Here is a 16527-nt window from a genome sequence, read left to right on the forward strand (position 1 = left end):
CTTTTTCTGACAAATTATGACCCTTTTCCCTTGCCATGCCTGACAAAAACATGTGAGTGTATGTTTGGCAAGAGGATGCTGAGTTCCATAGTCCGATGGAGTCAGGTGGGAGTGGTCTCCTGTAGCGGTTGGTGTGACGGCGAAGCTGCCTTTACCTGCTGACCGTCAAGAACAGGATGGAGACTCAGGATTATTCATGATGGACATCCATGATGGACACCAGTTTGTTCAAACTCCACTCCATCACAGCTTCCATTGTGTCCTTTTTTCCCTTCGAATCAGTTTGTTCACCAGTTTCACCTCCCAGGGTCCGTGACCTGCCATGCTAAAAATGACTAATGTGTTTCCTCAGAACAGTAGTTCAGTTTGTAAGTTTTTGTTTTTGTGTTTTGTTCTTTTTTGTGTTTTTGTGAGCTTTCTCGTTTTTGTGATTTATTTGTTTTTATGTGTTTTGTGAGTTTTAGTGTGTGCAAAGCATGTAGACATTGTTCAGAAAGTCATTTAAAGGGAAGTTGTTTCCTGTAAATCCCAAACAGCTGAGATTCCTTGTTCCTTCTGTTTCCCAGCTGACTTAGAGATTCACAGGTGCATTGTGGGAAATTATATATTTGTTCTAACAGCTAAAAGGAAAATTAAAAAACCAAACATTTGTAGTTTATTACACAAAATTGCAACAAAAGTGTTGACAGTAGGCTGTAACGTCTGTTGTCGTTTCCATGGAAACGGCTGGGATCAGTTTAATGTTTGAAGACAATGAGGAAGTGGACTTTGATCCTGGAGACAGAGCACAAAACCTCCACACACGACTGCGAGGAAGAACATCCGAGTCCTTCATCTGCTGCTCCTCCTCATCAGCCAAACGCCATGAAGCTGGAGGTGAAGATCGAGCTGCTGAAGTTCTTCTTCACCTTCCTGAACACGCTCTTCTTGGTGAGGAAGCTTCACGCCAACCTTCCAGAAATTCCTGGAGGAAGACGAGGAGGCTTTTGTTTGAAGAAAAGTTTGTTTTGCTTTTTCTTTTTCTGTGTGGAATTCTGCTCTAAGGTTTCTACATGTTCTCCTTTATTTATCAAAGCTCCAGTTCTTTTATTAGTTTTAGGTTTTTGCTCTTTTCCTTTTTGTTTTGTTTCATTTTACATTTCTTTCGTCACATTTGTGTTTATTTTTAAAGGAAAGCACTCCTGTTCTTAAAACTTCCGTTTCATTTTCTCATTTAGAACATTAAACCTTATTTTAGACGAGCTGTTGACCTGAAATCAAGTTTTCTTTCACAAAAACTGGTGCTGCAGCTGAAAACTCACCGTTGTTACTTTTATTCTTCTTTCTTGGTTTGATGGCTTTGATACGTTTTAATGTCTAAGACAATTTATAAATTTCTTTATATTTTTTAAATGAGTTTTTTTTTATTTTAGCTGTTTTTAATTACAATATTCTTGTTGTTTTTTTCAGTAAAGATCAGTCAAAAAAAATAAGGAAAAGACTGACATCTACAGTTAAAAATGGGTACTGCAAGCAATTTATGCTGACATGCAAACATCTTCAGTCTTCTGTGTTGGTTATTATTAAACTTAGGGAGTTTACATAATTGATTCATTTTAATGGTTCAAATAAATAATGTATTCCTGTTGATGATGACTTCAAATATTGTTAAAACCTCAAACTAATCAACTTTTTACTTTGGATTTGTGGCGAGTGAAGAGAGAGCTGAGCCAAAAAGCAAAATTTACCGGTCTATCTTCGTTCCAAAACTCACCTATGGTCATGAGCTCTGGGTCATGACCCCAAGAACCAGGTCCAGAATCCAAGCGGCTGAAATGAGCTTCCTCCGTGGGGACTCAAATTGTTTGAGTAATTTGGTCCAACCCTATTAAATGGACATGTGAATGATCAATCAATCATAAATAACTATCATCCAACAGAAAAAAATGTTGGTGTTGCCCATCAAACACCACAGTCCTGATGACACTAAATACATCATTTATCATCAGAAAATCCCCACCTGGAGTCAGATTGACAGAAAAGTTCATAGTGTCTTTAAAAAATAAAGAATTACAGTATTACACAGTTTTACATTTTAAAAAATTGTTTTTGCAAACTAAATTATCCACATTTTCTGTAGTAGTTCTCCGTCTCCTGAGCTTCATCTCCCCGTCTTTGGGATTTTCTCTCCTCAGGTTCTGGGTCTGAGTGTTGGCGGCTGTGCTATCTGGATTCTGCTCGGCTCAGGAAGCTTCCTGAATGTTCTCTCATCTGGTGAGAAGCTTCACATTGACGTTCTGCTCACAGATGAGTGACACGCTAACACTGAAGAATTGAATCAGAGTCACTGAGATGAACTGTGATGTCCCCCATCGTTTTCTTCTCCTTCATCTGTCCCATCGTGGTCCTTTCATTCTGGATAACAGAAGTCTGAATGGCGTCATGGTGCTTCATGGCGCCACGATGAGCTTAGAGACGGTTTGGGTTCCTTAACATAAAACTGGAGTTCAACAGAGAACTCTGGTTTTCAGGATTCAAACAAAAATGGCCGACTTCCAGTGAACCTGCCTGAGTTTGATCCAACTTAGACAGATAGCATTAAATGAATGTTTGTCCACAGCTATGATGGTTTTACGTGAACACAACAACAGGAAGTTGGTTCTCACTGTAAAAACATAAGCTGAGTGTGAGGTGAAGACACTGAAATCTCCAGAAACCAGTTCCAGTCATGAAGAACGTGGCGTGGTTGCTATGGACCATCGCCAACAACAACCTGACCGACAAGCCGATGGCGTGCGGTCTCTGCTTCACGTCCGTTTTTCAGGCTTGGTCTGCGTTTGATTTGTGTGTCCAGATGAACTGCAGGTGGTGGCGATGGGGCTCCTCCTGATCGGGGCGGTGGTGATCTTGGTCAGCCTCGTTGGATGCATCGGATCAAGCAGCGAGAACAGATTCATGCTGGTGGTGGTAAGTCACGGCGAGGCAGAGTTGGTCCAGTAAGAGCACAGACATATGCACACTAGATCTCTGAAATGATCCACTCGATCCCGCTCGGTGAAAATTAGACCAGAAGTTGGACAGGAATGTTCCAGAAACGGCCATTTGGGTCGGGGAAAGTCAAGTCTGACACCATGTTGGGTCAGACAGACGCTTCTGAAAATCCACACATTTGAGTTCTAATGAAATCAAAACAGCAGATTTTAGAATAGATTCACACGTCAGAGTTCTCATAAACAATAACCATGAAAAGCGCCCCAGAAACCAAAATGTCCAAGCGTTTGTGTTCGGTGTGCAGTTGGACTTTTAGACATGCGGATCAATGGAAAATCGCTCCTTTCTGCAAAATGCCTCCAGTGGTCTTCAGACGAACTACAGCACCTGGTGAAGGTTAGGATTGGGTGGGAAAGAGCTGGACAAAGCTCAGTGGCCTAGGGGTAGAGAGTCCACCCTGAAACTAGTAGGTTGCAGGTTCAAATCCACAGTCGAATCCTACCAAAGCCTCCCTGCTTGACACAGTATATAGTGGGATGGGTTGGATTGAGCACACTGCCCCCCAGGGACAGGCTCAAATGTGGAGAACAGTTTTCACTCGTGTTTGACGACTGGTGGGGTTTTAACTTTGACCTGTAAGTGACCTGACAGCGCGTGTAACTGCAGTTTCTGATGTGTGTGTCAGTACGGCAGCTTCCTCATCGTCCTGGTTCTGGGTCAGCTCTTCGTCATGCTGCTGCTGCTCATCAACAGGGGCAAGGTGAGTTTATTCCGTCTCCTTCCTCGTCTTCATTTCCTCACAACATTGACCTCACCTGCTGCCCTTTGACTTGCATGTCCATCTGTCTTTACCTTCTCTGTTTTTCTTTTCAGGGCTTATCCTCCTGCAGATTCTTCACCTCTGCTCTTTAGTGACCTTTTCATTTTTTCTAACATTCTGTCACATCACAGCATCATCTGCAAACATGATCATTCCTGTTTGACCTCATCTGCCTGTCTCTCCATCATCAAGTTCTGTTCTGATCCAACCTGGTTTTGGCTCGTTGGTCCTCCTCTGGTGTTGTGTGGTGTGTATAACCGGTGATGTGTGTTTTCATCAGATAAACCAGGCTTTGACTGAAACTGTTCATAAGATCATCTCTGACTATGGAAACAGCAGTGACATTGAGGAAAGGATGATGGACGCCATGCAGAAGACGGTACGTTTCTGTTCCCCTCATGGACAGGTTTCTTTAGCTCACCATAAGACGTGATGTCTGCTGATGGATGCTCTCATTGATTGACAGGGACGTTGCTGTGGTCTGACACGAGCCTCCGACTGGCTGGAAAACTCCTTCCTACAGACGTTGAACCTGTCAACTGTGGACGTCCTCCCATGTTCCTGTTATGCATCATATAATCTCACTTTTAACTCGTCTTGGTGCTCAGAGAACCCAGAACTTCATTCAGCATCTGTTGGAGAAGGAGTCCATGCTTTTAATGAGGTACTTCAGTCCTGTAATGAGACCATGTAACCCTTGTGCTATCCCAGGCAGGTTAACATTGGGAGTTGGGTCATCTAGACCCACTAGACAGTGCTCTGAACCTTTTTTCTTCAATGATTTGTGATCTTCACTGGTGTCCATGGATTACATGAAATCTTTCCACCTTTATCCACCTTTGTCATGGTAGGGAGAACACGTCAATGGAAGGGGGGTGGGTCATCTAAGATAGCACAAGGGTTAAGCTAAAGAGAATCTGGAATCGGGAACAAAAATGCTGGTCATGTGACGCACCGCTGAGGTTTTAGTCCCGGCTGCCCTTACAGGTAGATCCGGGCTGTCTGCAGGTGACAATTGGTCAAACCTGTAGGGACACACAGGTGACCTGCAGGAGATATCCAGGTGGTAGATCGCTCAGGAGAGAAAAATCTTTCTACCGTTGTGCCTCGAGCTACAGGGTGTCATGAACACATGTACAACACGTAAAAGGAAGGGGTACTTAGGGCAGACGCAGGCGGGTCGTTTGGACCCTGCAGACTGCACAAGGAGCCCGTTAGTGTTGTTCACGTGATATGTGCGCGCTCCTCGCTGCAGCCTGACTGTTAGAAATGAGGAAATTGAACAATCAGAGTTTAGTTTGTGTGGGCGTCTTACAGGTACTTGTGGATCACGTGCACATTTGTGCACGGTCAATAAGGAGCCAGTACTCACACCTTACTAATGACTAGAGTGTGGCGTAAGGACGCTGTACAACAGCATCACCCGTGCGCCATAAGTGCGTCTAGTTTCCATTAGCCCTACCAATAATTCACCATACACCCCACACGTGACAATGGTATGGTCCATTTTGACTTTGACTTCAAGTGGCCTCAAAAGTCTTCTCTAAAACCCTCCAAGGACTGGGACAACCCGAAAACCTGCTGCACCCGGACGGGGGTTGCCACGATACAGAGTCTTAGCACAGCACAAGTATGAGAGCTACGAGGGACTGTTACAGATATTTAATTTAATTATTCTGTGTTTGTGACATAAAGTCTCTGACATTCAGACCCAAACACAACTGAAACGTTCACACACAAACTGAAAGACTTGAAGCTTTAGTCTACATCGGCTTCTTTTTTTCCAGATGTTTCAGGAAGACATGTCAGTGTTCACGTGTTGACATGGTCCATCTTCCATGATTTTTCTTCAGTGTCATCCTTCAGTTTTGTTTCTGAAGTTCATCACGAGTGTTTTTTTTGTGTCTGCCAGAGCTGCAGTGGAAAGCTCTCGTTCTGGCTGCAGGAGAACATCCTGACCATCATCAGCATGGATGTCATCCTGCTCCTGCTCCAGGTTAGCCCGGACTGTCCTCATCAGATCGCATCCTGTTTACTTCAGCTGTGACCGTCTCTTTGCAGATGATTGATGTTGCCATGGCAGCGGCTCTGTACCAAATGTTTGGGAAGAAAGCGACTCTAAAGAGAAACAACCAACTTTTTGATGAAAGCCAAGACAGCGATGCGGAGTCTGAAGACGACGGACAGCATACTTATGCCTATGTACATCCAGACGGGGAAGAACCCGAGCTCAACCAAACCAACCATGTCAACCCGAACCAACAGGCCCGCTTTGTCCACAGGGCAGAACCCCCGGGGCCCTGGGCCTTTAGGGACCAGTAAGCAAATACTGCAAAAATAGATATATATGATTTTTTTTCTTTTGACATATGTTTGTAGTGTAATTTGCTTGACGAACTAAAAAAGTTTTATTTACTGACATTAAAACTATCCTCTAAAGGATTCTAGAGGGAAAACTTTCTGAAACTTCTTTGTTTTGTGAAATAAATTCTGTTTTTGGATCCGTGCCTTTTCACCAACCTGTTTGCAAAACTTCAGAGGGAAAAATAACCCTTGTGCTATCCTATGACCCCCCCCCTCCCCCTTCCATTGACGTGTTCTCCCTACCATGACAAAGGTGGATAAAGGTGGAAAGATTTCATGTAATCCATGGACACCAGTGAAGATCACAAATCATTGAAGAAAAAAGGTTCAGAGCACTGTCTAGTGGGTCTAGATGACCCAACTCCCAATGTTAAAGTGCCTGTCATGGTAGGGATAACATGTCAATGGAAGGGTGGGGGGGTCATAGGATAGCACAAGGGTTACATAAATTTAAAAGTTGTGATCCGCAGCTGTCAGTCTATGAAATGGACCAATCGGAGGAGAGTTTTATTCCATTAAAGGGAAACGGAGACACTTAAGAGTCCCATAATAATTTATTAAAATGATTTACTATTTATAAAAACATCAGGACAGGACAAAATATAAATTAATACACAGTTGAGAACATGAGAAGACAACATGAGAGAACAAAGATGGATGTTGGACTTTTCAACTCTTCACCGTCAGGACGTCCCACCTCCTCGTCTGACCGGGTACTCGTCCTGCATGTTCTCCAGCACCGCATGCAGCGACGTCTGCATTTCTGCAGCATTTCTGAGCTCATAAATATCTGACATCACAGCGACAAACACGATGGTTTTGGGCCCAAACATGGGATGGTGGACGCAGCTTTACATGTTCTTCAGCTCCTCCACCTGCTTCATCCAACAGCTGACGTTGTGTTTCCATCTCAGAATGGACGTCATGTCCGTGTTGGAGGGAGGAAGGGGCGGGGACAACTGCACGGACGCATCGTGGTCTTGTTTCTTTAAGGAAGAAAAAACAAACAAACTGTCAGTTAAAGTCCAACCCGTCCAATCAGAAAGCTACTTTTTACTCCTCGTCACTTCTGTCCTGCTAAACGAAGAGCGGGAGGGGGGGGGGGGGGGGGGGGGGGGCTAGAACCCAAACTCTTTCCCAGCATTCCTTTCAAATCATAAATTGATTTGTGTTGCTGTGATCCGACCAGATCGATCTGTCTGAGGTAAGATATTATTGGAAACAACCGATTATGAAATCATTTCAAAATAAAATAAATCGACTATGTCAATATTTGGAAAATAACACAAATGAGAAACATGATATTTATTTATGATAACGCAAAGATGGAACTGGATTTACTCTGCCTGTATGTCACGCCAGCGCAGCAGACAAGACAGAAGAAAACACTGTCTAATGTCTGGAAAGGCTTTGGATTTGACAAACGTGGAGGTCTTTTAAAAAGTCGCTCGCTGTTTTGAGCCTTTGGTTAAACACAACGGCAGCACGACTGATCTCTGCCACCGCCTGTCAGATGACGTGGAGGTTCTCACAAAGCTGATCGTCCTGCAGCAGAGGGATGTCCGCCCCGCTGGGGCCTCGGTCTGTTTTGACCCAAAGATGTCCAAATTATGAGAGGAATGGCGGAAATGAATCGTTACACCCCTATTTCTAAATTATAATTCAGTCCAGAAGCATCAAAACAAAGCTATAAAGGGGGGATTCTTTGAGGAAAACTGAGCTTTTGGTGAAAGCTCTATGGAGAGAAATTAGACTCAGTCGGATTTGTGCGTGCGTAATTCTTGAATGTATGCATATTCTTGCTTTGTGCGTGCGTAAATTCGTCCGTAAGTGCTGCGTTTAAATACCAGTGGAATGCTCGGTCATTAGAATTTTCCTATCAGCCTTCCCTTCTAAACGTATTTCCTTCAGTGGGTGTAGCAGGGCTTAAAAAAACTTTAAAGGAAAATAAAAATTATTATCTGAGAATATGACGTTCACTTTTAAAGGCTAATATATATATTAAAAGTATATTATTCTCAGAGACACCGAATTGATACAAAACGCGTAACAGGAACGACCAGTAGGGGGCACTGTTTTTTTTCTTCCGGAAAAATCAAAGGCTTTGAGAGTCACGGGAAGAATGGCGGCCCATCTCGGTGGTCAGCGCCCCGAAGTAAGTAGCCTCTATGTTCAACACTAACATCTACTGTCTTCATGTATTGATTGAGTCATTGTCTGGATACGTTTGGAAGGGAAGGCTGATAGGAAAATTCTAATGACCGAGCATTTCACTGGTATTTAAACGCAGCACTTACGGACGAATTTGTGAGAAGTGAAAACAGTCTCATGGTAGATCCGTGCGTAACTTTGGCTTCGTGTGTGCGTAACAAGGGATTCGTGCGTGTTTTTTAAAGATGTGTGTGTGTAAGTAGTTTCAAGCTGTTGTAACCTTAATTTGTGCAAACGTAAATTGCATTTTGTATTTTTTTCATTTTATGTTTTTTTTAACTTATACACAAAACGTATTATGTGAGTAACAAATCACGCACAAATCCTAATTTACGCACGCACAAAGCAAGAATATGCATACACAAATCCTAATTTACGCACAAATTGAGAATTACGCACGCACAAATCCGACTGGGTCTAATTTCTCTCCATAGAGCTCCCACTACATGCAGGAGAAGATCCCTGAACTGGACGCCACCAGAACCGGCTCCCGCTCCGCTCAGCATGCAGGGACTCACCAGGTGCTGCAGCAGGTCCTGGTTAATGACAGCAGCTTCCACCAGAGAGTCTCTGCGTGGGAGTTGATCCAGCGCCTCAACATGCTTCTGGTACTCCACCAGGTTCTGGTACGTGGCCTTGTGGTCAGCGTGTCCGTCCTGTGATTGAAAGGTCATAAGTTCAAACCCAGGTCGAGTCATACCAAAGACTTTAAAAATGGACACTCTCCCTCCTTCTTTTTACAGTCCTCCATCCATTTTAGAAGAGCATAAACACTCACCTGAGCACAGGTGTTAGCTCACCTTTGCACTAATAGTTTGTGTGATTGAATGAAATATTTCACACTAGTTGGTTTAAATGCATAACTATGCATGTGTGAACGATATCGGTATTGTGTACATGTTGACATGTTGAAATCTTTGCAGCCAACAGGTGTGTTGATAACATTTGAGTGTGTGTTTGGACAGGCCCCGCCCCTATAGACTTGTATTACATCTGAACCGTACCGTAATGATAAACATCCAGAAACTTGTTGCTTTATGCTGCTTCATGGTTTTACCCCCCCCCCCCTATTATCACCCTCCTACCCCCCCTCTCTAACATCCCTCTCTCTTCTTCCCTTCTTTCCTTCTCCGTCCGGTCCAACACCAAAGATTTTCAAGTATGATTGAAATGAATAAAGTTTGGCCTCAATTACAAAAGGGGTTTATTCAGACATACCTCTGGTTTGTATGAAGATGAATAACCCCTCTTGTTAAGGTAAAATATGTCCAACACAAGAGGCCCTCAGCTCTCATCTGTCTGCCCAGCTGATGGACAGGACAAGTTAAAAAAATAATAATGATAAAAAAGAAATGGGACCCAATGCCTCCCTGTTTAAGACTCAGCATTAAAGGGCTGGATTGGGGGGTTGAACCACCAAATGGTGCCTGAGCACAGCTCACTGCTCCCCCAGGGGAGGGGTCAATGCGGAGAACAAATTTCCCCATTGTGGGATAATTAAAGTCCATTTTTTTTCCTGCAGGCACACAGCAGCAACTCTCAAATATTTCTCCTTTCAAACGTCAATAGAGCCCAAATATTCATGGGGAGAGTTTAGGAGGATGATGGGAAACTATGGGAAGTCATTTCTGACGTCTTACCTTTCCTGAGTTTTCAAACTGCTCCGTGCAAGGAATATTAGGCACGCCCTGATGAGAAAAACCAGAAGATTGTGTTTCACAGAGCTCAGACGGTTGCAGGAGGATACTTTAGAGGTGAGAGTGGAACAAGAGTCTCACGTCGTTTGAAATGTCGCTGCTGTATTTGCTCAGCGCCTCCAGCAGGTTCTCAATGACGCTCTGCATTTCAGCATTACGCTTCCTGATTGACCTTCCAGCCACCAAGATGGTCCCCAACAGGGACAGGAGGATCAGGTACCCATAATGCACTGCAGGAGAGGACAGAGTTACTTTAGGTCTGTTAAGTTTCTTCTGAGCAGAAAAAAGCAAAGGTGACGTTCTGACACAAGAGCTTTGAACGTATCAGGAACTTGAACATTAAGAAGCTTTAAAACTTGCACATTTCTGAAAAACCCCTCCATAAAAAATCAGATAATTATGGATCAAAGGTGGCAAGTTCAGTCTTAGACATGCTAAAAATTTCTCGGACCTGCAATAAAACGACCAGAATAGAGAGTGGAGCGTCACAACGACAGATTAGTGATGTCAGAAACACCCCCTCTCCTGCAGGAGGCGGCATGCACGTCTGTCTGAACGACTCGCCTCTGGCTCTGCAGACTCACTTCTGTCGTGTGCAGATAGAAAACTGAAGCATCCGAGCCAACAAAGACTAAATGTTTTAGTATTAAACTCAAAAATAAAAGTTTCTCTACAATTTAGATTCCATTTTAAATCTGCTAACATCAAAATTTGCAGCTGAGTCTTTCATCTGGACTTCAAACAAAGAAGACTTTCAGTCCAAACGTCATGACAGAACGGGGGGGGGGCTAGAACCCAAACTCTTTCCCAGCATTCCTTTCAAATCATAAATTGATTTGTGTTGCTGTGATCCGACCAGATCGATCTGTCTGAGGTAAGATATTATTGGAAACAACCGATTATGAAATCATTTCAAAATAAAATAAATCGACTATGTCAATATTTGGAAAATAACACAAATGAGAAACATGATATTTATTTATGATAACGCAAAGATGGAACTGGATTTACTCTGCCTGTATGTCACGCCAGCGCAGCAGACAAGACAGAAGAAAACACTGTCTAATGTCTGGAAAGGCTTTGGATTTGACAAACGTGGAGGTCTTTTAAAAAGTCGCTCGCTGTTTTGAGCCTTTGGTTAAACACAACGGCAGCACGACTGATCTCTGCCACCGCCTGTCAGATGACGTGGAGGTTCTCACAAAGCTGATCGTCCTGCAGCAGAGGGATGTCCGCCCCGCTGGGGCCTCGGTCTGTTTTGACCCAAAGATGTCCAAATTATGAGAGGAATGGCGGAAATGAATCGTTACACCCCTATTTCTAAATTATAATTCAGTCCAGAAGCATCAAAACAAAGCTATAAAGGGGGGATTCTTTGAGGAAAACTGAGCTTTTGGTGAAAGCTCTATGGAGAGAAATTAGACTCAGTCGGATTTGTGCGTGCGTAATTCTTGAATGTATGCATATTCTTGCTTTGTGCGTGCGTAAATTAGGATTTGTGCGTGATTTGTTACTCACATAATACTTTTTGTGTATAAGTTAAAAAAAACATAAAATGAAAAAAATACAAAATGCAATTTACGTTTGCACAAATTAAGATTACAACAGCTTGAAACTACTTACACACAAACATCTTTAAAAACACGCACAAATCCCTTGTTACGCACACACGAAGCCAAAGTTACGCACGGATCTACCGTGAGACTGTTTTCACGTCTCACAAATTCGTCCGTAAGTGCTGCGTTTAAATACCAGTGGAATGCTCGGTCATTAGAATTTTCCTATCAGCCTTCCCTTCTAAACGTATTTCCTTCAGTGGGTGTAGCAGGGCTTAAAAAAACTTTAAAGGAAAATAAAAATTATTATCTGAGAATATGACGTTCACTTTTAAAGGCTAATATATATATTAAAAGTATATTATTCTCAGAGACACCGAATTGATACAAAACGCGTAACAGGAACGACCAGTAGGGGGCACTGTTTTTTTTCTTCCGGAAAAATCAAAGGCTTTGAGAGTCACGGGAAGAATGGCGGCCCATCTCGGTGGTCAGCGCCCCGAAGTAAGTAGCCTCTATGTTCAACACTAACATCTACTGTCTTCATGTATTGATTGAGTCATTGTCTGGATACGTTTGGAAGGGAAGGCTGATAGGAAAATTCTAATGACCGAGCATTTCACTGGTATTTAAACGCAGCACTTACGGACGAATTTGTGAGAAGTGAAAACAGTCTCATGGTAGATCCGTGCGTAACTTTGGCTTCGTGTGTGCGTAACAAGGGATTCGTGCGTGTTTTTTAAAGATGTGTGTGTGTAAGTAGTTTCAAGCTGTTGTAACCTTAATTTGTGCAAACGTAAATTGCATTTTGTATTTTTTTCATTTTATGTTTTTTTTAACTTATACACAAAACGTATTATGTGAGTAACAAATCACGCACAAATCCTAATTTACGCACGCACAAAGCAAGAATATGCATACACAAATCCTAATTTACGCACAAATTGAGAATTACGCACGCACAAATCCGACTGGGTCTAATTTCTCTCCATAGAGCTCCCACTACATGCAGGAGAAGATCCCTGAACTGGACGCCACCAGAACCGGCTCCCGCTCCGCTCAGCATGCAGGGACTCACCAGGTGCTGCAGCAGGTCCTGGTTAATGACAGCAGCTTCCACCAGAGAGTCTCTGCGTGGGAGTTGATCCAGCGCCTCAACATGCTTCTGGTACTCCACCAGGTTCTGGTACGTGGCCTTGTGGTCAGCGTGTCCGTCCTGTGATTGAAAGGTCATAAGTTCAAACCCAGGTCGAGTCATACCAAAGACTTTAAAAATGGACACTCTCCCTCCTTCTTTTTACAGTCCTCCATCCATTTTAGAAGAGCATAAACACTCACCTGAGCACAGGTGTTAGCTCACCTTTGCACTAATAGTTTGTGTGATTGAATGAAATATTTCACACTAGTTGGTTTAAATGCATAACTATGCATGTGTGAACGATATCGGTATTGTGTACATGTTGACATGTTGAAATCTTTGCAGCCAACAGGTGTGTTGATAACATTTGAGTGTGTGTTTGGACAGGCCCCGCCCCTATAGACTTGTATTACATCTGAACCGTACCGTAATGATAAACATCCAGAAACTTGTTGCTTTATGCTGCTTCATGGTTTTACCCCCCCCCCCCTATTATCACCCTCCTACCCCCCCTCTCTAACATCCCTCTCTCTTCTTCCCTTCTTTCCTTCTCCGTCCGGTCCAACACCAAAGATTTTCAAGTATGATTGAAATGAATAAAGTTTGGCCTCAATTACAAAAGGGGTTTATTCAGACATACCTCTGGTTTGTATGAAGATGAATAACCCCTCTTGTTAAGGTAAAATATGTCCAACACAAGAGGCCCTCAGCTCTCATCTGTCTGCCCAGCTGATGGACAGGACAAGTTAAAAAAATAATAATGATAAAAAAGAAATGGGACCCAATGCCTCCCTGTTTAAGACTCAGCATTAAAGGGCTGGATTGGGGGGTTGAACCACCAAATGGTGCCTGAGCACAGCTCACTGCTCCCCCAGGGGAGGGGTCAATGCGGAGAACAAATTTCCCCATTGTGGGATAATTAAAGTCCATTTTTTTTCCTGCAGGCACACAGCAGCAACTCTCAAATATTTCTCCTTTCAAACGTCAATAGAGCCCAAATATTCATGGGGAGAGTTTAGGAGGATGATGGGAAACTATGGGAAGTCATTTCTGACGTCTTACCTTTCCTGAGTTTTCAAACTGCTCCGTGCAAGGAATATTAGGCACGCCCTGATGAGAAAAACCAGAAGATTGTGTTTCACAGAGCTCAGACGGTTGCAGGAGGATACTTTAGAGGTGAGAGTGGAACAAGAGTCTCACGTCGTTTGAAATGTCGCTGCTGTATTTGCTCAGCGCCTCCAGCAGGTTCTCAATGACGCTCTGCATTTCAGCATTACGCTTCCTGATTGACCTTCCAGCCACCAAGATGGTCCCCAACAGGGACAGGAGGATCAGGTACCCATAATGCACTGCAGGAGAGGACAGAGTTACTTTAGGTCTGTTAAGTTTCTTCTGAGCAGAAAAAAGCAAAGGTGACGTTCTGACACAAGAGCTTTGAACGTATCAGGAACTTGAACATTAAGAAGCTTTAAAACTTGCACATTTCTGAAAAACCCCTCCATAAAAAATCAGATAATTATGGATCAAAGGTGGCAAGTTCAGTCTTAGACATGCTAAAAATTTCTCGGACCTGCAATAAAACGACCAGAATAGAGAGTGGAGCGTCACAACGACAGATTAGTGATGTCAGAAACACCCCCTCTCCTGCAGGAGGCGGCATGCACGTCTGTCTGAACGACTCGCCTCTGGCTCTGCAGACTCACTTCTGTCGTGTGCAGATAGAAAACTGAAGCATCCGAGCCAACAAAGACTAAATGTTTTAGTATTAAACTCAAAAATAAAAGTTTCTCTACAATTTAGATTCCATTTTAAATCTGCTAACATCAAAATTTGCAGCTGAGTCTTTCATCTGGACTTCAAACAAAGAAGACTTTCAGTCCAAACGTCATGACAGAACGCCCAGAACGCATCAGCCGATTAAATGACAATAAACTGCTTAAGTCATGAAAACAAACAGCATAGAAGAAGAAAAACTGACTTGTGTTCTGGTGGAAGCTGGAGCTGCTCAGTCAGGTTCTGGTTCTGGTTCTGCTCCTGGTTCTGTGATGAGGAGCTTCTGATGCTCTTATTTATCCTCCATCCATCCCCACCCACAGATGAGCAGGAGCCACCCATCATCTTCATCGGAATCCCTGTCATCAAAGTTGGGAAATTTTCCTCTCTTGCATCCAAAGTGTGAAGGCGGAACGCCACACCTTTATTCTGAATTCCCTCATCCGATGGTAGATGTTCATCAATATGTGCAAACGAAACATGGCAGCAAGGTGAAGAATAGAAATAAAGCTGTTTCTGTGGCTCAGATCCTAAGACTTTCAACCGTCAAACGGAATGAATTCACAAAAAGTGGGAGCAAAAATGTTAAAACTAACTAAATGCTTAACATGTTTACATTGAAACTGTATGGACTTTTTCCGTTTATCATATGTTTCTAGAATCTTTCCTCTTCTCTCCTAACCAAATAAAAGCCTGGGTTGTGAGTTGCACACGTCTCTGGTCCTGGAGGAGGAGGAGGAGGTCCCGAACCTTCATCTGGATCTCTGCTGTCCTCCCGTACCACATGTGTGCAGATGAAGGAACCGAGTCGGATGTTTGGTCCGACTCTGCGGCTGCAGCCTATGAGACGTTCCTCAGTCCACCTCTCCGAAGCAGACACTCAGCATGAGGTTTGCACGGACCTCCGTGCTCCTCCACACCCTCACCTGATGGGCGAGCTGTCGATTGGAGAGACGGCTGGACGCCGACCGTCTGCAGCTCTTCTGCAGCATGATCGAGTGCTGTGACCTTCAGTGCTTTCACAGTAAATGCCTGACATCACATCAATTTTGCTTATTGTGGAGAGGCCTTGCATGTCTCCCCGTCAGGACTGCCTCATCCAGTGGGGCTTCTGGGTAGAACAGCGAGGAACGTTGGCGTCTGATGGAAACATGAAGCTTTAATTTGGCTAAACCTTCCAAAATCCGGCCTGTTGGATGCTCTGAAGACGACTGCAGCGGAACCTGGAGCTCCAGCTGCTGCATTGAACCTTCACCCTGAAACACAGGAGTGCGCACATAAATCACCTTGCCTGAGGTGGATGTCAGCCTTTACATACACCTACATCTTCTTCGACTGCATGGACTAAATTAAGCAGGAATGGTAGATTATTGCAGCATTACATTTTCCCTGGAAGAAAGTGGGCTGAAATTCTAGAAGTTCATCTTGTGAAACATGCCGGGGCACGGCTGTTCAGCCAGTCTTCCCTCTCTGTTTCACTTCACACAAAAGCTGCAACCGCCCAACGATACCCGGGTTCCATGACTCAAGGTCAGGACATAACGGCAGCAGATTAAAAATGAAAGAAATTCTGATGGTTTTCCACACAAACAAATGTAATGACACCGGGACCGATGAAATGATCCCCAATCCATGAAAGGAAGAGGAGAAAACAAAGAAATTCAGAATTTTTAATCATTGAAAGACATAAACAAAAGAACAAAATAAAGATGGAAAAAGGAAACTCAGAAGGTAAAAAACCTCAAAGACTGAAGAAAACTCATGTTTACTGCTTTATTTCCAGTGACATCACCTTCTCCACCTTCTCTGCTCCAGATGGTTTAAGTCTTTCATTACGTTTCCCATGAACATGCGGTGAAACGGTCTGCTCTGATCTGGCTTTTTAAGCCCCGCCTCCACCTTTTTAGACAACAATGAATTCCAGGGAAGGCCTTTGGGTCCTGCCATTCCACACACGTGATTGCACCTTGCAGCACAGTTGTGGGCGGGGCCTGTGGG

At 43.6% G+C, this 16527-nt stretch overlaps 3 protein-coding genes across 3 annotated transcripts; 1 reads left to right on the forward strand and 2 right to left on the reverse strand.

The window, feature by feature from the left end:
* The first annotated feature begins 653 nt into the window (after positions 1–653).
* si:ch73-139j3.4 (CD82 antigen) lies at positions 654–6246 on the forward strand. Its single transcript, XM_004078421.5, has 8 exons — positions 654–930; positions 2175–2253; positions 2834–2946; positions 3656–3730; positions 4071–4169; positions 4257–4454; positions 5703–5786; positions 5852–6246. Exons 1-8 carry the CDS (start codon positions 754–756, stop codon positions 6110–6112), a joined length of 1086 nt encoding a protein of 361 aa, XP_004078469.2. The 5' UTR covers positions 654–753; the 3' UTR covers positions 6113–6246.
* Positions 6247–6695: 449 nt separating this feature from the next.
* Positions 6696–10369, reverse strand: LOC144984418 (uncharacterized). The gene is made up of 4 exons (XM_078932705.1): positions 10144–10369; positions 10006–10053; positions 8884–9021; positions 6696–7140 (listed from the first exon to the last, which is right to left on the reverse strand). The coding sequence occupies exons 1-4, from the start codon at positions 10207–10209 to the stop codon at positions 7006–7008; spliced, it is 387 nt and encodes a 128-aa protein (XP_078788831.1). The 5' UTR covers positions 10210–10369; the 3' UTR covers positions 6696–7005.
* Positions 10275–16188, reverse strand: LOC144984647 (uncharacterized). The gene is made up of 5 exons (XM_078933884.1): positions 14735–16188; positions 13957–14105; positions 13819–13866; positions 12697–12834; positions 10275–10292 (listed from the first exon to the last, which is right to left on the reverse strand). Coding segments are annotated over exons 1-5 (354 nt in total). The 5' UTR covers positions 14736–16188.
* Positions 16189–16527: the final 339 nt, after the last annotated feature.

This window comes from Oryzias latipes, chromosome 16 (genome assembly GCF_053564925.1).
Source record: "Oryzias latipes strain Hd-rR chromosome 16, Olatipes_Hd-rR_3.1".
Lineage (NCBI taxonomy): Eukaryota > Metazoa > Chordata > Actinopteri > Beloniformes > Adrianichthyidae > Oryzias > Oryzias latipes.